General features: G+C 43.5%; 2 protein-coding genes across 4 annotated transcripts in view; both read left to right on the top strand.

Moving 5' to 3' along the window:
- The window catches only part of LOC145412133 (cyclin-dependent kinase 17-like), a 312,580-nt gene that overhangs the window by 11,736 nt on the left and 278,147 nt on the right, over positions 1-22,697 (top strand). For 2 of the 3 annotated variants that reach the window (XR_013899535.1, XM_080282065.1), the window contains exon 1: positions 21,169-21,887. The exons of the other annotated variant lie outside the window; for it this stretch is intronic. Coding sequence is in view for 1 of the 2 variants with exons in the window: in XM_080282065.1 (XP_080138191.1) it covers positions 21,314-21,887 (574 nt within the window). In the remaining variant the exon portion in view is untranslated. Of the gene's footprint in view, positions 1-21,168; positions 21,888-22,697 lie in introns of those variants that run through there. 3 annotated transcript variants of the gene reach the window in all.
- On the top strand, positions 750-21,269 carry LOC145412051 (uncharacterized). Its single transcript, XM_080281969.1, has 3 exons — positions 750-835; positions 19,956-21,205; positions 21,258-21,269. Exons 1-3 carry the CDS (start codon positions 829-831, stop codon positions 21,267-21,269), a joined length of 1,269 nt encoding a protein of 422 aa, XP_080138095.1. The 5' UTR covers positions 750-828.

Here is a 22,697-nt window from a genome sequence, read left to right as displayed (position 1 = left end):
AAATGAAGGCATGGGTGTAGGTAAAGATGGGTTCGGTGTAGATGATGATGGGAAGGTTGGGTGTAGAGAATTAGGCGATGATGGAAGGGTTAGGTGTATATGGTTAAATGATAAAGGCGAGGTTGGGTTTAGAGAATTAGATGATGATGAAAGGATTGGGTGTAGAGAATTAGATTATGATGGGAAGGTTGGGTGTAGAGAATTAGATGATGATGGGAGGATTAAGTGTAGAGATTTAGTTGATGGGAGGGTTGGGTGTAGAAGGTCAAATGATAAAGGGGGGTTAGGTAGAAATAATAAAGGGGAGATTAGGGGTAGTCATGCAAAGTTGATGTAGGTGATGAAGGATAGGTTGAATTCGGAGGGAGAGATATAGGGAAAGGGAAGGGTAGATGGTGAAGGATTGATTTTTGTAATGCAGGGAGGTATGTATTGTAGAAGGTATTAATGGAAGCAGTAAGGGAAAGAAAATAAGTGCGTCGGTGTGGAAGTATCAGAGGCCGAGGAAATGAAAAAAAGGTGTGCGTGTGGAGGAAGCAGCCAGGTAGGGGAGTCCACGTGAGAGGGAAGACTCTTGCGTCTCTCCCTCACTTATACGAATTCCAAACCCTCGACTCCGCCGGTGAGAGTTCCGGAGAGACAAGTCCCTCCATCCCGTCCCCCCTTTTACCTCCCTCCTTCCTCTTACCCCCACTCACTCTTCCACGTTTTGCCTTCATCCATCCACCACAGTCTAACTTAGGCGTCTGTTCTGTCGTCATCACGATCACCATCACGACTGAAAGCCATTTCCGATTTTCGTATCGAGCGTCACCGTCATCGTCACTCATGTTAAGTTTGATCAAATTGTGTGAGGTGTGGATTTATCGGGATCTTTGTGGGTGAACCGTTTATATTTAATCAGAGAGCTTGATATATATGACTTTAGTACAGACTTCATGGTGTGATAATTGAACTTTTATTTTCGTTTTCGTAAGTCATCACACAGCATCTCTACTTCTGTATGAGAGAAACTTTGTGAGCCATGAATGTCATCCGTGTACTTTCTTGATATATATACATTACTGTCCGTGACTCACCCATCATCACAGCAGTCATTCGTTTTGTAACTATATCATTCGTGTTACGTTTGATTGGAGTGCCAGGAGGGAATTTGAGTTACCTGTGTGTAAAGTGTTTGTACTTTTACGTCGAAACTGAATTTGGAGTACCGTAGTCTGTGAATTGTTTATATATTTGTGGAAAGTGAACTGCATTTTCGTTATTGCCATTATTTGTCTTCACAGCCTCCGTTTGCGAGAAGTTTTGAGAGACTGGAATGTGGCCTGTGTACTTTTGGATGCTGACTTTGACTTTCATTACTAGAAGCACAACTCATACCAGTCATCCGTCATCACTACAACTTACTTTCCGGGACCCTCATCATCCATCGTCACACATGTTGGGTCAAGTGCGAAGAAGAACATGGAGTCTGACCTTGATTGCCAGTAGTCATCACAGGTCGTCACAGTCACCATCAGTTCTTGTCACCACTACTGTCGCCTCACCACCTGGGCATCATTTATCATTACAACCACCTTCATTTTTGTCACCACTGCCATCACCTCACCACCAGGGTATCTTTCATCATCACAGCCACCTGCATCTTTTGTATCCCAGTCAGACCCTTTGTTATTATTCCAAGCTGCTGACACTCAGACGATTAACTGTGTTCTTTGTACAGCCTGACTCGTATTCATTATACCACCAGACGATTTTATTCTTCTGCCAGACGATTTGATTCAGCTACAAGAAATTCCCAGGGGTCTGAATGGGCTTTGTACAGTATAGTTCACACGAGAGTAGTAGTGGTGGTCAGATTTGCGTGGTCTGTTGGATCGTAACACCTATATAGTCGTGGGACCTTGATCTTCACACCTGGCTACCGCGATTACACCTATTCTTCCCACACACCCCCTTTCCCACCTAGGCGAAGGTCATACACGTGGATGTGGGGGTGATTTTTTTTTTTTTTTTTTTTTTTTTGCCATACCTCCTGTAGCTGGGTGGTGGTGATGTCTTAGAATGTGATCTTCGTTATCAAGGTCGTTTCCAGTTATTTCCATTTGTTACTTTTCAGTCATAGTCATAATTATCATCATTATCATCACAAGTGGATTTTTCAGTGTACATGGTCAAGCTGAGTTATCTTTTTCTTGTAATGTAACCTTCATCATCAAGGTCGCCTTCACAATTAAACCCACGCGTCACAAGCAAAGCAATTATCATCACTGAACTTAACCACCATCGCGACCATTGTAAAGCTGAAGGACGCAATGGTCTGCTTGTAAGGTCTTCGTAAATGACCTACTTGTCTTACAATGTCACCCTCATCATCAGGATCACCTTCACAGTTACAATATAGGTCTATCCAATTTATCACCGGCAAGTCCGTTTTCACTATTTTTCATTCACTTTAACTTGTCGGATATTTTCGTCCATTTGTAGCCCTTTTCCCATAGCTCAGTGTCAGAATAAGACAATACCACGACTCCACATCCTTTCCATAGCACTTCTTCGTGACGGGCACCATACTCTGCCGTCCTATTTTAGTGTTAATGTATTGCTACAACTCAGGGTCAGGGCGGAGAGATCAAAGTTTTTGGCCAGGTTAGAGTAAAAAGGGTAGTATCCCCGACAAATTGGTTAATAAAAGCTAAAGGCCTGTATTTTCTTTGAGGTAAATTATCTGAAGAATCCCTGAAGTCGGCGAAACGTTACCACTAATAAAATATAATACCTCTAGACCGTGCATCAATTAACCGAGGCCTTACTGAGTGACTTGGAGTGCAAACAGCGTAAAGGATATCTCCATAATTATCATAACCAGTTACCACATCACTCGCAGCATCAATCACTACAACCAGCATCACAACTTGTAAAATATTCACATGAGTGGATTGGTAAGTTTGCAAGGACTTTATCTGAGTGACGTAAGCATCTTGGAATGTGACCTTTATCATTAACACTACCTGCGCAGAAATTGCAACCAGCACAATTATCACCACCGAGTACAACCACCCATATCAGGAGTGGATTGGTCAGTTTGCATGACCTGACTGATTGTGACGTTGATCTTAAAATGTGACCTTGATTACGAAAACTACATTTTCACACTGTTACAACCAGTGTTCCACCATCTATCACAATCACCATCCATCATCCTCCATAGTGCTCATAGTAATGCAGTAGGTCAGTCAGGGCGGCATGTCTAAGATGAAAAGTTACCTTCATCATCTAAGCTCCATCCACTCATTTCACCCACACACTCCCAAGCAACACAGTTGCTACTTATTTGATGACCTTCAGCAGCATCCTAATAAGGCCGAAGACAAGTATAGTGGGTCAGTCTGGGAGGCCTGTGTATGCGTGACCTATTTTCGCAGTGGATGTGACCTTGCTTAAGTGTAGTGGGGATGGTGATCGGGGCAGTGACGGAGGCCAGTGTGTGAGTGAGACGGACCCGCGGTGGACGAGTGTTGCGTGGTGTTGCTGCTCTGGCCAGATGATGAAAATTGTCCGTGTTCATGCCCTGTGATCCAGCAGCCTTGTTCGCGAACTGCCCCATCTCGCGGGGATAGAAAAGTCATGAAGACCCGCCGTAACGATGAAGGTTGGGAGTGATTAGTGAGAGTGGTTGTGCTTTAGTTATTGACATGGCGAGTTTCTTGTGTTGAAGTTATTGATATGGCGAGTTTGTTGTGTTAGTTATTGATGTGGCGAATTTGTTGTGTTGAAGTTATTGAAATGACGACTACGTTTGTGACCCAGTTGTTCGGTGTGGTGTGAATAATTATTTTATTGTATGTGAAGAGAATAAATACCGAAGTCACATCTTCATGCAGAACACATACCAGAAGGAAAAAATAAATCTATAGTGCCATGATGCAGGTTAGGAGGGATAGTGAAAGTAGTCGTGTTTAAGTTGCTGATAAAGGCGGCTACTTCCGTGACGTGTTCTTTTGGGATGACATGGGTGATCCGTTTGCGAAAAGAACGTATGCTGAAATCGCCCCTCAGGCAGAACACGTACCAAATTAAAAAAAAAAAAAAATGAAAACGAAAGATGATTAGTGAAAGTAGGCCTAGTTGTCTTGAAGGTACCGAATGTGGCAACTGCTTCACTGACCTAGTTCTCTAGGGTGGTATGGAGAACGTATTTGGACACATACCTAAGTCCCCCCCCCTCCTCTTAATGCAGAACACGTGTAAAACTAGTGTCCAGCTGAAAGTTGGGAGTGATCGGTGAAAGTAATTGTGTTGAAGTTCCCAGTATAGCAAGCCCGGCCTATATTTCCGAGGTGATATGTGTGACTACGTGTTTGTGAAAAGGACACTTAAGTAACCCTTTGATGCAGGACACATGAATAATCATCCTTAATGTCCATTTGAGGCCCTGGACGTCTGAAGGGTGAATTAGACCAGAATAAGTGTCGAAGATAATTCAAGCTGTGCTAACTTTATTTTTCATGTATCTCAGTAATTAACCATTCAGCTTTGAGTCTCCAAAGAAAAGAAATTTAAGTTGATAATGCAGGCTAATGTTTCTGTGCTCTTATTATTATTATTATTATTATTATTATTTTATGTATCATATACAAACTACGAGTATGATTTTGACTCACATGGTCTCAAAAGAAAGAAAATTTAATCGGTAAAATGATATGTATAGTATAACGTATAGCATTTTTTTTTTTTTTAATGGAAACTCAAAACCCAGCAGTAAGTTAATTTGCTATTCTGACTCCGAGGCCCCCATATAATGACACACGCAACCATGACGTCATAACGACCTGTGCGTGGGTTGAATAGGCTCATAATGGTAATGTAGGGTCAGGAGGTGTCTAATTACATCGTTTTCGTCCGTAAATATTCGTTCAACACCCGGGGTTTGTGACAGGATGATACAACCACTCGCCTCAACCACCCTAGTTATAAGAGGTGCTTTTGATTTTATTATTATTTTCCTTGAGGCATGGGTGGTGTTGAGACTGACATGGGTTTCATTTTTGAGTTGCAGTATATACAGGTTTGCAGTGGATAAGTGTGTGTGTGTGTGTGTGTGTTTAATTTTGAGCCAGGCGATGTTACATTAGCTTTAACATCATCAGGTAGGATGGGAAATGGTTAAGGTTTAATGTATGAGGTAAGATAAGATGATAATTACCGTGAATTAGTCTTCGAGTCGAGGTAAAATGAAAAGTGATTATAGATTAAAATGGAGTCGTGGGATTAGGTATTTGGAAACTAATTTAAGGCATTTTTTGCATTATAAAAATCGTTTACAAATTTATGTTCGGTAATGGGATGGTATTGAAAGTGAGGAAACATTAAGGCCACATAGGGCACAGGAAAATTCGTTATAGTAATTTTGAAAAGTTATAGCTATTGAAAGAAGGCAAGAATTGATGGAGTTATTGTTCATTTCTTTAGGATGATTAATTAGTGACCGGATATTGGCCATGGCGGACGTGCTAGTGTAATTATTGAACATGTAATATGTACTCTTTTAGATTATGGTGTTTGTGCATTAGGATTATTAAGGAATTAAAGGATTAACTGAGTGAGTGGTTGACTGACGTGGTAGCTAGTGGTGGTGGTTGTAGTAGTAGTAGTAATAGTAGAAGTAATAGTAGTAGAGTTTATGGTGGAAATTAGTCGTGTGTGATAGTGTCGTTGCGAAATTCTCCTGTCTCGCCTGCAAGAACTGGCCTGGTGAAGTTCAGGCGGTAGGTCAGAGGTCAAGGTCACACAGAACATGGCTGATAGGGATAGGGACAACTCACCATTCATAATTCATAATTATACACAAACTTAATCGTATGTGTGTGTATGTGTGTGTGTGTGTGTGTGTGTGAGAGAGAGAGAGAGAGAGAGAGAGAGAGAGAGAGAGAGAGAGAGAGATTGCGTCACCTGGAATATAATACAAGAGTTATGGGAGGGTTAAATGAAAAAACTATTGGCCAAAAAAGGCTACATATAACAGTTCCTTTTTTTTTTTTTTTTCAATTAACATTCTTTATATTTTATTGTACAAACATCTCAGTTCACCCTCATCGACTCCGTTTTCTTTGAAGGGATCCGGGGAAAGTACCGCGTTCTGGCTCATGATTTTTTTTTTTTTTTTTTCTTTTTTGTGCAGTCTAATGGCGCCTTTATCCTGGTAACCACACCCTCTATCCTTGTACCCAGACATTCAGGTGGCCACTCACCATGTGGTTAAGCTAGCTACTTGATGTGTTCAGATGCAGGAGAGGTTTTGAGTGTGTGGTGTGGTATTTCTTGACGGAGAATTTTGAGTGTGTGCAGGATTTGTTTATGTGAGGGAATTTTTTAGTGTTCAGGTATTAGTCTGTGTAGGAAAAATACCCAGGTACAGAAGTGTTTATTACGGTACTTAAACTTCAGTGCTTGTAATTCTCTCAAATGAACCCTTCAGTGCATTGTGGTAGACATATTTTTTTAATGATTTGTCCGTTAACATCTCTTTGAGTTATAAATTGGACAGCTAGTGTAATAAATCGGACAGATAATATGATAAATTGGACAGTAAGTATACGAGGTGGACGTTTCTCAACTAGTCATTTGAGTGGATGCCCTTTATAATCTGTTCACTTTACCATTGCCTAAAATTGCCATCCCTCGATCATGAATACAGAGGTAGAACAATAGATTAACGCTAGAATATGATGCTAGTCATGAAGACGTACTACAGAAAGGACGTAGAGCCGCAGTATTGTCTTTTCCTGCCACTGAGCTACGTGAAATAATCTGCAAAAAGAGGAAAATTTGGGTCGAGTGAAAGTAAACGAACAGTAATCAGTTAACTTCTCTTCAGTCAGTTAATACCACAGCAGAGGCTTTTCGAAATACTGTAAAGGGAATTAATACAGCCTTCACTAATCATTTTACCGCAGAGGCGTCCAGGAAAGCTGAATAACATCGCTTGGTAGGAGCATATAAATAAGTCATTAAAATAAAAGGCATCATAGTGAAGGATTTAATCAACCAACCAACCTTCCTTTGGGTCAGTGAGCCCCCCATTGAGTTAGTGAGCCCCCGTTGAGTCAGTGAGCTCCCCATTAAGTCTTTGTGCCCCGATTGAGTCAGTAATCCCCCCACTGAGTCAGTGAGTCCCCCACTGAGTCAGTGAGTCCCCCACTGAGTCAGTGAGTCCCCCATTGAGTCAGTGAGCCCCCCATTAAATCAGTGAGCCCCTCATATTATTTACTCAGCCAGCTTTTAACCTTCGCCAGTCACCGGCTGCTATGAAAAAGGAGGCGTATGTGCTGAGTCACGTCCAGGGAGCTGGGAAGTGACTCTACATATAGGTGCTGTGTAGGGGGTAATTAGAGGTGTATAGATGGTGTGTAGGTGGTAATTAGAGATATAGGTGGTGTGTAGGTAGTAATAAGCCGTGTATAGGTGGTGTGCAGATGGTAAATAGAGGTGTAGAGGTGGTGTGTATGTGGTAATTAGAGATGCATAGGTGAGGTGTAGGTGGTAATTAGGGGCAGGTGGGGGTGTAGGTGATAATTACAACGATGTGACTATGGTTGGTGGTGGACGATAAGAAATGGGAGGGTTTGGATGGGTTGGATGTCAGTGTGGATGTGTGTGCTGGGGAGGTGTGGATGAGTAGGGATAGACGAGAGATGTTTTTCGGCTGAGTATTGATGTAAGATTTAGGCGAGTGTGGATGTGGGTGGCAAGGTGAGTGAGGGTGAGAAAAGTGGAGAACGCATGAATGTAGGTGAGTTTTTACACAATTAGGTGGCTGGTCTGTAGGGAAGTGTGGTACTGTGTAATTAGGTGTTGCGTGCTACAGCGGTAAATGGTGAGTGGGTGTAGGTTGTGGGTATAGGTGGGTGTTGTGTGTGTAATGTTGATTATAGGTATGATTAGCGGTGTACTGTGATATTATGTTGGAGTTGATTTTACTATCGTTTTGTAAATAGGGGTACGTTTTATCATCATTATTATTATTATTATTATTATTATTATTATTATTATTATTACTTCTACTTTGGTAGCGTAGTTTTTGTCCCAAGTTTGAACTGCATTTGGGTGTTGCCTAAGTCAGCGAGTGTACAGTATATGACGTAGGTTTAGGTGTGGGCGTAAGCAAATATATAATTATGAACAGCTGTGTATGAGGGAGAGTATATATAACTATGGGTGGGGGTAGGATCAGGGCAGAATTTTGCCGTGTCTGCAGTTTCCAAGGCATATTAAAGGTTAGAGGTGTACTTGTAGGTCAAGGTGTATAATTGATGTGTTATGAAGGTGGAGATGAAAGTGAAATGTAGGGATGATAATGTAAGCGCGCGTGCAGCTCAACCCAAAACACACACACACACACACACACACACACACACACACACACACACACACACACACACACACACACACACACACACACACACACACACACACACACACACACACACACACACACACACACACACACACACACACACACACACACACACACACACACACACACACACACACACACACACACACACACACACACACACACACACACACACACACACACACACACACACACACACACACACACACACACACACACACACACACACACACACACACACACACACACACACACACACACACACACACACACACACACACACACACACACACACACACACACACACACACACACACACACACACACACACACACACACACACACACACACACACACACACACACACACACACACACACACACACACACACACACACACACACACACACACACACACACTTCCTCTCTGTATACAGTTGTAATCATCATCATCATTCACATACCAGAACAATTTTCAGTCATGGCATGGAATTTGGCCTTGTTTGTATCCGGAAACAAAGGAAAAGGAAGTACAAAAAGTAGGAGAACAAGGAAACAGGTTGCCCAGTGAAGTGTGTCACACAACCATTCACATATCATTAAAGACTTAGAAATCCTGACTCCACCTCTCAAGCAAAAACCTTCCGCATATAGTTTTTTTTTTACGGCTTCATTTATACCTTTGTTATGGCACTTTCGTCGACTGCCAAGTATAAAAAAGGGTGAAGTGCTAGTCGTATTGTTCGTCTGCATACACACTTCATCCATCCATTTTGATCCCCTGTCAGTTCCTTAGCTTCCCGAACTTCCATACCTCGTTTATTTTTTTTCCACTCATTCATTACCATAAACATCCATCCATCTTCTTGGTCTGTTGCTCCTCTTCACATCTTCACCCATCTCATCCCTTTTCACTAACCTATTTACATCATTTTCTCTGTAATACCTTCCAAGAGAGAGAGAGAGAGAGAGAGAGAGAGAGTCGTGATGTCAGAGGGTGAGGTGCCTTCCCTTTTTTATGATGCTGTTTACTTTTCTCATTACCGTACATTTTCCTTTCTGTGTGTGTGTGTGTGTGTGTGTGTGTGTGTGTGTGTGTGTGTGTGTGTGTGTGTGTGTGTGTGTAGTTTGTGTGCGTGTGGGTGTGGAGTGAAGGTTTTGGCTGTATTGTGGGCGAGCGACCTGACTCAGCAGTTGTCCTTGCTAACCTTACTGACTGTCTGCCTCTCCTACTCACTTCTGCCTTATCTAATTGAATCCATCATCCCTGTTATTAGCCCACGCCCCTTTCTTCCCCTGCTCAAATCCTTCTTATTTTCCCTCTGTCCTCGTCCTCCTCCTCCTGCTCCTCCAGCCATATTCCTACCTGTTTTTTCTAATTATATTCAATCATTTCCTGTGGCACCCTCGGGGATGCATAGGGCCTCGATGAACTCACACCACCACATCCTATCTTGTGCTAACTCCTCAAGATCTCCCCAACACTCATCTCCAGCTTCCCGTCTCATTGTCCTCACCCACGTCTCTTTTGGCCTTCCTCTACCTCTCCTACCAAGTGCCACCCACCCTGGTGTACCTCGTACTATTCCCTGTCTCCTATACACATGTCCCAGCCATTTCCATCGTGAGAATCTAACATATTCATCGATCGGCTGCACTCCCGTTATTTCTCTAATTCTACTATTTGGTATCCTTTCCCACCACTTAACTCCTAATATTCTTCTAAGTGCTTTATTTTCAAACACCAAGAATTTATTTTCCATAGTCACTGTGCTGTACCACTTTCCTCTCCCCCTCCTTTTCTCAGATATTTTCCTTGTTGTATTCTCTCTCACTTCCTCTTTATCGTCTTCATCATCATCGTCGTCTTCTCCTCCCCTCGTATCGGGCTTGGTAATTCCCCTAACCTTTATCTTCTCTCACTCTTGCTATTTCCTCCTCCGCCTCTCCCGTTTCCTCCTCCTCCTCCTCCTCCTCCTCTTCCCTGTTTATTTTCTTACCCCTCTTCATTTCTCTCATCCATCTTCTTGCTTCATTATCCTTCCTCATCTCTCCATTACCTAGCTGTTTCTCCCTCATCTCCCCATCTTCCTCTTATATCTCTCTCTACGCTCCAGTCAATCGCTGGTATTTCCTGCCTTCGTCTCTTATCTGTCTCCCTGCTATTTCCTTCCCTCGTCCCCTCCTCTCCATATCCTTGCTGTCTCCCACCTTTCGTCCCTCCACCATTCCTGTCCATCTTTGACATTTGCCTCCTCCTCCTTCTCCTCCACTTCTTATCATTCTCTCTCTCTCTCTCTCTCTCTCTCTCTCTCTCTCTCTCTCTCCACTCTAATTTTCAGTCCATGTCTCCAGTTTTCATTTCCCCTTCTACTCGTCTTTTTTTTTTTTTTTTGTCCTAACCATAGCCATTTTCTTCTCTCCTCTTCTCGCACTCCCTTCCAGTCCATCCCTCCACTTTCCCTCCTTTCCTCATAACAACGGTATATCCAGTCTTCTCTCCCTTCTCTCCCTCCCTCCCTTCACATTCTCCTCCCCTCCCTCCTTTGTCCCAGTTTTTTCCCCCTGCTCCCTTATCTCTCAGTCCATCTCTGTGATTGTCTCCGGTATCTCAGTCCACCCTTAAATCAGCATCCCGTTCTTCTCTTGATTTCTTGTGTTTGAGTTTGTGTGCTTCTGTAGTTACGTCTTATGTTACTAGTGTTTGTCTGTTTTTGTTTTATTGATTTTCTTATTGCCCGTCCTCGCCCCGGAGGGACTTGAAGAAAGGTACTGGTTTCACTCGGTTTGTCTGTCTGTTAACAACTTTACGCGAAAATTAGTGGTGCGATTTTGACTAAAATTACAGGGATGATGGGTTATGACCTTCTGATCACCTGATTAGATTTTGGGCCAAATTGGGCCAAGGCCCAAACTGTAGGCCCACCAAATGTGAAGAAAACGGGGACGGGTTGAAAATCGTTTTTTGCCATAACTCGTTTCATTTTCGTCATATCAACATGAAACCAAAACCTAAAGGTACATCTTTCAAATCTGCATCCTCTAAAATGCGTTATCACATCAGGGGGGTCACCCTCCAGTTAGCGGTAGGGGGGGATGTTAGTGTCAGGTGGATCGGGTCTAAAATTTCAGATGGGCATAAAATCATCAGTTTTCATCCGGTTTACTCCAAATTTGATATGTGACAAATGTGACTACATATCCTGTTGTGTTTATACGTCAGCACTAAAATGACTGCCGGGGACGGGTTTGCTGTGCCTTGGCACCGCTTTTTGTCTATTTTAATTTTGTAATACCTCGATCCCTCCCAGAAGGAAAGTATAAAACCTTCCGCCCTTTTTCAGTATTATTGTTATCATTATTATTATTATTAATTAGGTAAAAGTACATAGGGTATCCTCTTATACCGGTCATTCAGTTTTTTTTTTTCCTCCGTCTCCCTCCAGCTGTTGTAATACCTTGTCATGCCTTCACCTTCTTGCTTCTCATTTGCTCTTCCTTCATCCCCCTCTTCTCTTTGTCCTCCTGCGCCTTCTGTTCCCTCTTCTCTGCCTCCTCTTCTTACCCTTCCACGTGAAGATCCCTCCCACGTTCCTCCACCATCTCCCTTTGTCATAACTTTCTCTTTCCATCCGTCCCCTCTTTGTTCACACTACCCCACCCCCCTTTACGCGGAATTCATCTCATTAGGATTTGTCTTGTTTCAGCGGTTGTAATTTTTTTCGTGTCTTTCGGATTTCAAAACACTTCCTTCCTCCTCAGGGCGTCTTGGAACCGTATTGGCACATTGGTAGCTGTTTGCCTTCTGATGTGATTTGTGCCTCGGGTCAGGGTTCGAAGCATACTCTAGCGGACATATTTTTAAGTGGGAATTGAGTGTATGGTTTTTCTTATTCTTGCAAGTGTCCATTCCCAGCCTACATATTGACTCTGACACAGACACAGCTAGCACAACCCCTCTGCATCATAAGTACTCTCCAGACACTCCTTCCAAATCCGTACTTGGCCAGCGTGGGGAAGGGTTATTTCTGTTTCCCCTCCCTTAGCGAAGCGGTTTGGTCATGCAGCACCCCTCATGCGGACTGACACGTATGCTTGTACCCACTTCCATTTTTCCTGGCTTATCCATTGTATATATATATTTTTTCTTTATTTCCGAAATCCTCTCTGCTTAAAATTCGTATCCCGTGTTTCTTTTCTCTCGTTTGATGTTTAATTTCTTCCTGACTTGGCAGCGCCTCTTGAATAACCCGCCTCTGAATGGGATAAAATTAAATATATGTTATTGAATATGGGTACATCTCTCCTGCTCCTTAGTTCACCCATCATCTTTCCGTCCTTAGCTGTTCCTTCCGTCATCATTCCTTCTCTGTTTCTCCCATTTTCTTTCCTTCCTGACTCCTTCCATCATACCTCCCTCTCACTTTCTTCCAAACCTACACTACTTTGGCCCACCTTCCCTTTCCCAGGCAACACACGAATTAAGTGATCTAGGTCAGGGGAGTAGCAGCTTGTAGGATATGCAGAGGCAGTGCAGTGTGGTAGGACAGGTCAGGTGTGGTAGGAAAGGGTGTGATGATGTGCGAGGTGTGGCAGGATTAAACATATCGCGAGGATAGTATGGTATCAGTGTGTCGTGATGCAGTGGGATGTTGTGGTAAGTCTAGGGTGTTTGGTAGTACATGAGGTGTGGTAGGACTGTGAGCATGTAAGGAGGTTGGTGTGGTAGCACTGTGTGGTTCTGCAGTGTTGTATGATTGTGTGTGGAGTGTGATATAGCTGTGAGCATGTAAGGAGGTTGGTGTGGTAGCAGTTTGGTGAGGCTGTGTCCAATGCTGTACGAGGTATGATAGGACTGTGTGAGCATGATGTGTTGTTGTGGTAGCAAGAGTGTGGTGTAATGGAGGGGTCAAGTGGGTTGTGGTATTTGAGATGTGGCAAGGCTGTGAGCATGTGTCGGTGGGGGGGGGGGAGGCTGGTGTGATAGCACTGTGTTTGGTGATAGAGTCTGGTGTGATGGTATGTGAGGTATGATAGGGAAGCATGTGGTGTGGTAGTAGACTGTGGTAATGCAGGCTGTGATGTAGTGTGGTAGGACTGTATGGTGTGTAAAGAGATTGAAATGTGGAAAGAAAGAATGTAATGTTTGGAGTAAATTAAAAAAAAAAAAAAAAAAAAAAAAAGGAGCTGTTTGTAAGTGAGGTGTGGCATAGGAGGTAGGTGAGGAGTGGCCAGACTGGTGACATCTTGTGCAAGGACGGTGACTGTGCGATGGTACGGGCAAGACGAGGTGCGGTGAAGGATGTGGAGGGGTGCGGTGGAAGAGTGAGATGCAGTAGAGGACAGGGAGAGGTGTGGTGGAAGAGTGAGGTGCAATAGGGGACGAAGAGGGGTGCGGTACAAGAGTGAAGTTTTGTAGGAGAGGAGGACAGGTTTGGTAGGGGACAAGGAGGGGTACGGTAGAAGAGTGGGGTTTGGTAGGAGAGGAGGAGAGGTTTGGTAGGGGACAAGGAGAGGTGTGAGATGTGACAGAAAACAAGGAAAGCAATGGTTGAAGAGTGAAATGCGTGAGAAAGTGAGCATGAAAGTGAAAAATGTGTGATAGTGAGATGAAAGAGGGATGCAACTAGGAACTGAGATAGCAAGGGGAAAGAGGGGTGTTAGATGTTAGTAGGGTTAGATAGCAAGGTAAAAGAGGGATGTTAATAGGTTAGATTGCGAGGTGAAGAGATGGTACAAGGAAATTACCCAAGTTTTGTGACAGACAGGTAGAGCAATAATGTTTGTCAGGTGAGGTAGGGAGATGGATTAGATTGGTGTGACTAAATGAGATAATTACGGTTGAATTATGATTGGTCAGAAGTGTACCCTGTTGTCGTTGGGCACCCAGTGATAACTCCAGTTCTCTCTCTCTCTCTCTCTCTCTCTCTCTCTCTCTCTCTCTCTCTCAAGATGAATAAAATCGCGTGGTGGTAGTAGGAACAAAATACAAAACGTCCTCGTACCGAAGGTCTCAAGGCGGAGAGAGAGAGAGAGAGAGAGAGAGAGAGAGAGGGGTGAGGACGAGGTGGAAATATAAGTGTGATAAATGAGGTGTAGATTAAGGTAGTTTTATGAAATAGTTAAAGTTTATTAGATAAAGAGGCGAAGAAGAGGTGGGGATCACTAGGCAGGTAAGAGGTGTGATAGATGAGGTGTTAATTAACGTAGTTGTATGAGATTGATGGGAGTGTAAAAGGAATGTGGATTGCAGGTGGTGGTGTGAATAGGTGAGGTGAAGATGTAATAAATGAGGTGAAAATTATGCCTTTCATTCTGCTGACTTATATTTAAATCTTGTTCTTGCAATCACATATAATTCAGAGACAAAGTGAAGGAGTTAGTGAAGGACATTTGTACTTCATCATTAGAAAAATCTCCAAAGATGAATTATTCGGGATATAAAGGGAAAATACGCCATCGGATTGAAGAGATGGAGGTAGAAAAGGAGTTGATGGTATGTTAAATATGGTGTGTGTGAGAAGAGAGGTGTGCTGATGGAAGTTTGAGAAGGCAGGGTAGCAAGGAATGACTGTGAATTAGGTTAAGTGGAGGTGTGACAAGTTGAGAGTGAGGTGAAGGAGAGGTGTAGTGAGACGAGGAAGGGAGGTGTGTCAAGTAGGTTCGAGGTATGAAGGTATGATGTGTAAATGAGGTGGGGTTTTGGAAGGTAGGGGAAGTAGACTGTGTATGTCAGGTACAGTTGGCCGCACTCCCGCGAGGGCCACCTTAGTGTTGTCAACGCTGGCCGAGATAGTAACCGCGAATCATTAGTAGTGAGCTCTGATCGAAGCATTCACAGGACTGAGGGAGGGAGCGGGTTTGAGGTGGGTAGGTGGGTGCCTGTACACGAGAGGCGAGATATGACGATTGTTGAGGCTACAGAAAAGTGTAATATTTATTAAAAGAATTTTTTTTTTTTTTTCGGTGTTACTTTTGCCTTCATGAAAAGTAAAAAGATCAACTTTAAATATTATACTGCAAAACAAAGACAACCGATCAAGATTCATAATTGTAGACTTTAATCGTATTTTATTTTATTGTTGTTTCCAAGCAATGGACGCTGTAAAATACAGACAAAAAATGCCTGAAAATAATTAATCAGAATGCTGTTTATTAATCACATGTAACAAATGTAAGTAACTTCATCCGGAATGTGGCAGCTGATGACACCACTGGCACATATCAACATCGCCCATATCTAGCGTTACCTAACAAGCAGTTTAAAATCGCATCGTTGCGTCATCGCATCGTGGAGTTATCAGGGCTCCCATTCACCTTATAGCAGATTAAATAGATAAATAAATATATATATATATATATATATATATATATAGAGAGAGAGAGAGAGAGAGAGAGAGAGAGAGAGAGAGAGAGAGATTTATATTATATATAGCTTCCAGCCTTCCACTCATCTGTTTCAGACGTCATCCCTCACCTCTCGTGCATAGGTATCCCCCCACTCTCCTCAAACCCCCTTCCTCCCCCCCAAACTCTCTCTCTACGACTCTCTCTTACTGGCTGTGGATGCTTCGAACGCATCTCTCTACTAGTGTTTCAGAGTAAATATCTTGGCCAGCGTTGACAACGCTGTGGCCCTCGCGGGAGTGCGGCCAGCTGTACATTAGAGATATGGACGTATGGCAAGTAGGATAGTTACGATGGTGAGGTATTGAGGTGAAAAAAAGTTGGTTTTAAGGTATGTTAGAGTTATGGTGCTGTGGGAGATAAGTGGGGTAGAGTTATAATAGCGAGGTTAAGAAGACAGGTGGGTTAGAGGTACAGAGGTGTGAAAAGTCAGTGAGGTGGCGTTATGCAAGGTGAAGAAGAGGGGTGTTAGGTGGATTAGAGGTTTGATAAACAAGGTTGAGTTAGGAAATGCGATATTGAGATGAAAAAAAGAGGTTTATAAAATAGAATCTAGGTATGGAAGGATGACATGAGCGTTAGGCGAGTTATGTAATTAATTAAGGTGAAGAAGAAAGGTGTGTTGAGTGGATTACAGGTATAGAGGAGTAACATGTATGGTTATGATAGGTACTGAGGTAAGAAGAGATGTGTATAAAATAGGTGAGGTACCTTAGTGAGGTGAAACTTAAAGTAGGAGAAATAGTGAGATAAATGAGAAAGGTGTGTAAATAGTGAGATGAAGGAGAAAGGTGTGTAAGATAGATAATTATGAAGGTGTGGGTTATGACAGGTGAAGAAGGGAGGTGTGACAGGCTAGCTAGTGTGGTGGAGAGGTATGAAAGGTGAGCTGATAAGTTGAATAAGACCTGTGTGACAAATGGGCGAGGTAGATGAGTGGCATGGGAGATGAGGTAGGCCAGTGAGGTATGGCAATGAGACGAAGCTGATCAAGGTGAGGTAGTGAGTGATCATGTGATGCCCGTCAAATGCGGCTTATTAGGAGGGTGAACCCAGCTGGGTAGATAGGTCTGTAGGTAAGTAGGTATGATAGGTAGGTAGGTTGAAAAGTAGATAGATAGATAGATGGATGGGTTACAGATAGACATGAAGGAAGGAAGGATGGTAGATTGGTAGGCAAATAGCAAGGAAGGTAGGTTGGTGGGGACAAAATATAGGTAGGTAGGTAAGAAGGAAGGAAGATGTGGAGGAAGGGAGGGGGTTAAGGAGTACGGGGATGTAAGGTAGGTAGGTGTTTGGGAGGGAGGGAGGGGGGAGGAGAGAGTTGACGAGTGTGGATGGTAGACAGGTAGGTGAGGAATAAGTGTATTTAGATCATTAAAGTATGACAGTAGATAAAACACACACACACACACACACACACACACACACACACACACACACACACACACACACACACACACACACACACACACACACACACACACACACACACACACACACACACACACACACACACAACCAGTTAATGAGGAATCACATCATGTTTAATGGAAGTAGGCGATAGAGATGATGACCACGCGCAAGACAGAGGGAGACTTTCACTTCTTTTCCATGGTGATGCCGAGGTTAGAGGAAGGGCAGGGGAAGGGCGAGGTTAAGGTGGGAGGGATAGTTAGGGATTTAGGGGGTAAGGGGTGGGGGTGAGGGGACGGAGGAGGAATAGATGACGTGATAGGGTATAAGACTTGGTTAAAGAGAACTGGATAATTTTTATTGTTATCATTATCTGTTTTAATTCGTTTATAAAGAGGCTGGGAGGAGGTCGAGGGAGGGGAAGGGATTTAGTTGGTGAGATAAGGCATAAGACATAATTGAGGGGACGGTTTGGAAAATATTAGTTTTTTCATTTTACATATTCGTTATCCGTGTTCTTTCATTTGCAACTTTTTCACCGTCTGTCCGTGACTGAATAAGAGAATACGACGGCGCTACATCCTTTCCATGACACTTTTGCGAGACTAGGATAATTTTCTAGTGTTGTTATAGTTGAACCCTCAAGATGAAAAGCAGGCAGTATTTCACCAGTTTCTTGGCATAGTTATTTTGACCATATAATCAGATTCCCACATCAATGCCCATACATAAAAATTCATACGCGAACGCACCCAGACAAAGTTGCACTAATATACCTGTACATGCATAGAAAATGGTATGTATTTAAAAATGCAAGCCAAATACAGTTACGTCAAATAATACACATAAAGACCTCGGTAATGCATATACTTACAACTGCACGAACACACATACATAGACGTACAGCTTCATATACACATGCACACACACAAACAGCACAGGTATACATACGTACACACAATTGCTCATGAAGTAGCTCCCATCTCAGCATGCAGTCATACTTACTGCTGCACATACACGTACAGACCACATTTATACATACATACATACATATATACATAGTTATTCATGCAGTTGCTTGTGTCTTAGTGTTGGTTAGCTTGTCTGTAGTGGTTGACTCGCCCGGATGTCTTTCAGGCGTTGAACTCTCCACGATGTAGGAAAAGATTTGGCACTTTCCCTTTTATTGTCACGTCTCACTCTTACCTTTTTTGAGCAGATAGGGGTTCAGGTGTATTTATTTATTTATTTTTTTACTGGGTCGGTATTTACGGATTTTGAGATATTTGTCACACACACACACACACACACACACACACACACACACACACACACACACACACACACACACACACACACACAGAGAGAGAGAGAGAGAGAGAGAGAGAGAGAGAGAGAGCACTCAGTAGTTACGGAATTGTAAAGGGCGGGCCGATCGGAACAGACCTTGAATTTAGTTGAGTCTCATTGTGTCTTTTTTCCTTGGGTGGATTTTTTTTTTTTTTTTTTTTTTTTTTTTTTTTCGGCCTCTGCGTCTTTGTTTCCCTCCTCCCTGTTGGAGACAAAGTGTAAATTCAGTGTGAGAGGGTAATTGGTCATTGCACCGTTAACTCATTTATTGCAGTGATGTATTTTTTCACTTTATTTCTGCTGCTCTTAGATTATATTCTTTTAGGAGGTGATTTTCGAAATAGGTTTGGAGACAGCCTTTATTAACACCTTCATTTCTGTAGTCGTTTTACATTAACTTGGTCCTGATTTTTGTCCTTCCGCAGCTTATTTTACGTAGTTCAATAGCAGAATAAGACCATACCGTGCCCTATATCCCTTTCACAAGACTTCTTATGACTTGCATCTTATTCTAGCATTGATCTCATGTTACAGCTCAGTAGTCAGGTTGGAGAGATGGCAGTTTTAGGCCAAGTTAGAGTAAGATGGGTGAGGTTTGCCGTAAGGTGCATAAAATTATTAAGTGGTACCAAGAATAAAATAAATGTCCTGGGATGGAAGGGGTCAACTAATTCCGGTGATGATGATGATGTTGCTAAGGTTGTGGTAGTTACTGATTTTTGTGTATGATGCTGTGTTTAGGAAGGAGGAGGGGAAAGTGAGCCTGGGATCGGTCTTATCCTGCTGATGAAAAATGTTTCGAAGGAGTATTTCAGGTTGCATAAGGTCAGACTGTTCGTTGTATTAGTCTTTTATATTTTCCTGGCCATGAAATAACCGAACACTTTATTACTATTTATTTATTTATTTTATTGTTTGAGAAAGGGGATATGTAGTAGAGCTTTGGACAGTTGAGTTAGTATTGATCAGCCGTATTCTTATTTGTATTGTAATTTATACGGTAATATTAATCGATGAACAGCTATTATAGTTTTAATTTTTTCTTGGATTTGAGAAATGTGAAGTGGAAATTCGCCAAAATTTTGATTTTTGGTTGTATTAGTGGAATGTCGATTGTTGTTGGTCATTTTTCTTCAGCATTCATCAGTAACGATTAACTTGTAATGCGTGTTATTGTCGTTGTTGTTGTTGTTGTTGTTGTTGTTGTTTTGAGGAATGTGGAGTTCAGCCATTCAGTGGGCTGTTTGAGACTGAAAGATAGTATTACGCATTTTAGTGGTCGGGAATGAGATCCTTGTGTGAATTCCGTGGATGCCTTCGCTGTGTTGGAATAGTAGATCATCCAGTCATTCTGACCTTACAGCCAGACCAAAGGAATATCACTCCCAGCCCTCAGCCCTTAGTATGGGCCTCCCAGTTCCAATCCTCACACAGCCCCCACTCCAGGCAGTCATCCCTCAGCCCTCCGTCTCAGCAGCCCTCACTCAGCTCTCACTCACGCCAATCTTCGCTCAGCCCTCGGTCATCACTCAGCGTCCAGTCCTCGGTCAGCCCCCAGTCTCAGCAGCCGTCACTGTCTCCTGAGTCTGACTATCGCTCCCTCAGCTCTCAGGAGTCATTTGGTACCCCTCAGCAGCCCACACACGACTCTCTGCAGCCCTTACTGGACTCTGTACAGCCCCCACACGACTCTGTACAACCCTCACTCAGCGCGGCCCAGCTCTCATCTAACTCTGTACAGCCCCCACTCAACGCACAGCCCTCACTTAATACACAACCTACTCTCAATCCTGCCCAGCCCTCACACGACTCTTTACAGCCTTCACTCGACTCTGTAGAACCCTCATTCCACTCTGCAGAATCTTCATTTAACTCTGTGCAGCCCTCACTCAACAAACTTCCCTCACACAGCACCACTCTGCTGTCAGTCGAATCTTCACATCCCTCACACGATTCTGTAGACCCCTCGTCCAACTTTCCACTCCATGTTGTACAGCCTTCACTAAACATACAGCCCTCTCTCAGCATAACACAGCCCCCACTCAACACAACAAAGCCTTCAGGTAATAGTACACAGCCCTCACGCAACACACAATCCCCACCTGATAATACACAGCTCTCACTCACTGCGCAGTCCTCATTTAATACAACAAAGCCCTCACACAGCACTACACAGCCCTTACTCAGCTCTGCACAGGCTTCGCACTTTACACAGCCCTCACTTAAGCCTCAGAACCTCACGCCTTCCATTGAGCATCAGGCCTCATTCACTACCACTCATAATCCTCCCTACGTCTCGGCTGACTCACGACAAGCCTCACAGGAAGTAATCAATCAACAGCCCTTACCAGCAGCCCATCAGCCCTCTGCAGCCCTCAGTAGTACGGCAGCCACACCACAGCATCAACCACAGGCACACTCCTCCACCACATACCCACCGCCACCACAGCAGCAACAACTGCAGACACACTCCTCCATCGCACACCCACCACAGACACAGCAGGGACCACAGATACACTCTACAATCATACACCCACCACCACAGCAGCTGTCACAGACACACCGTACCACACAACCACCACCACAGCAGCAACAACCACATTCCACCTCCCCACACGTCCCCCCTACACAGCATCACAACTCGTCCTACTCCACGCATTCTTGGGTAGAACCGGGCGTGAATGAGGGCGGAGAGGGCTGTCACGGGAGGAGGGCTGTCGGCGGGATGTTGGGTGTGGTTCTGTCAGCTGTCGGGAACTGTCTCAAGTCTGTCGAACCTGCGAGAAAAATCCTAATCGACGACCCCGAACTTGTGAACGAGGCATTTGAAGACACAACCATGTCCCCCTCCTCGGATGGCCTCTCCATCGGGCTGGACCGGCTGCGACAAGGCCTCCAGCAGATAACGGAAGGCTCGCAGGAGGAAGGACATAAGGTACCGACGAGTGGAAGACGGGAAAATAACTTGTACATCATCGAGGAATACCAAGGGGTCGAGGAAAACAGTGAAGAGTGGGAGGGAGATAGGGTGGAGTGTATTCCTCGTCCTACTCCAGCCACGACGGCGGAGTTGGCTAGCGTGCACCGAAACAATAACAACAATAACTATCGAAAGAACAGTAATAATAGTAATAATAACAACAGTGTGAGAAAGAACATAATCGAGACTTCAGTGATGGGCAGTACTACCAAGCGCCCCCTTGTTCTAGTGTGGTCGCAGCCGGGAAGATTTCACTCTCACTACCGCCACCATCCACACCACTACTACAACCACAACAACCGTCACAACCACAGCTCAGGTGGGTTGTTTAAGTAGTGTGGGAGCTGTAGAGGACCTCCTTTTTACCATCTTTAGGTTGGTGTATCTCCAATTTTGTGTGTTTATCCCATTCTCCGAAAGTTTTAATGGTAAGTCCTTGAATGTTTGGAGCAGTTCATTTAGGTATTTGTGGATATTTCACGTATTTATATTGCAGTCCATTTCCATTGTCAGTATCTAACTCACCCCATGGGAATAGGATTTTGATGATATTTTAAAAAGTATTACCTCTACAACTAAGCATGTGTGCACGAGAGATCTGTATAGTTAGTATAATTTATTTCAGCACGGCATCGCAAACAGGACACTAAATGAAGCTTTAAATGGTATAGTTTGTAATTATGACTGAAAAGCCAATTGGTATAGTGTGTCGATTACTAAAATTGGGTGCACGAATTATTAGGTAAATATTGACAGGTATTGCATTAGTGGTTTATCTCATGGCTGTCAGGGTTAATAGCTGTTTAAGTGTCAGGTTGTCAAATCAAATATCTTCCAGCGCCACCATAGCAGAAGATGGGCTTAAGAGTGTACAGTATGTAGGTTAAGAGCATTTGTGCCAAGTGGATTGACGCCTTAAGTACGTGTGTGCATGTGTGTGTGTGTTATTCCTTGTATGGCTTCACACTACGGTAACACGTGCTTCCATCCCCCCTTCCCGCTGCCTCTGAGCCCCCCTCCCGTCCTTCATCTTCCTCTCCCCGTCTCATCCCCACATTTTCTCCCCTTACCCTACCGTCTGCTTATCTTGCCGTCTTCTGCCATCTCTCATTGTCCCAGTCACTTATCT

The sequence above is a fragment of the Coenobita brevimanus genome, chromosome 92 (genome assembly GCF_032717465.1).
Source record: "Coenobita brevimanus isolate Jiangsu-jjx chromosome 92, ASM3271746v2, whole genome shotgun sequence".
NCBI lineage: Eukaryota > Metazoa > Arthropoda > Malacostraca > Decapoda > Coenobitidae > Coenobita > Coenobita brevimanus.
Note: the sequence above shows the minus strand (reverse complement) of the source record. Positions and strands in the feature narration are given on the sequence as shown.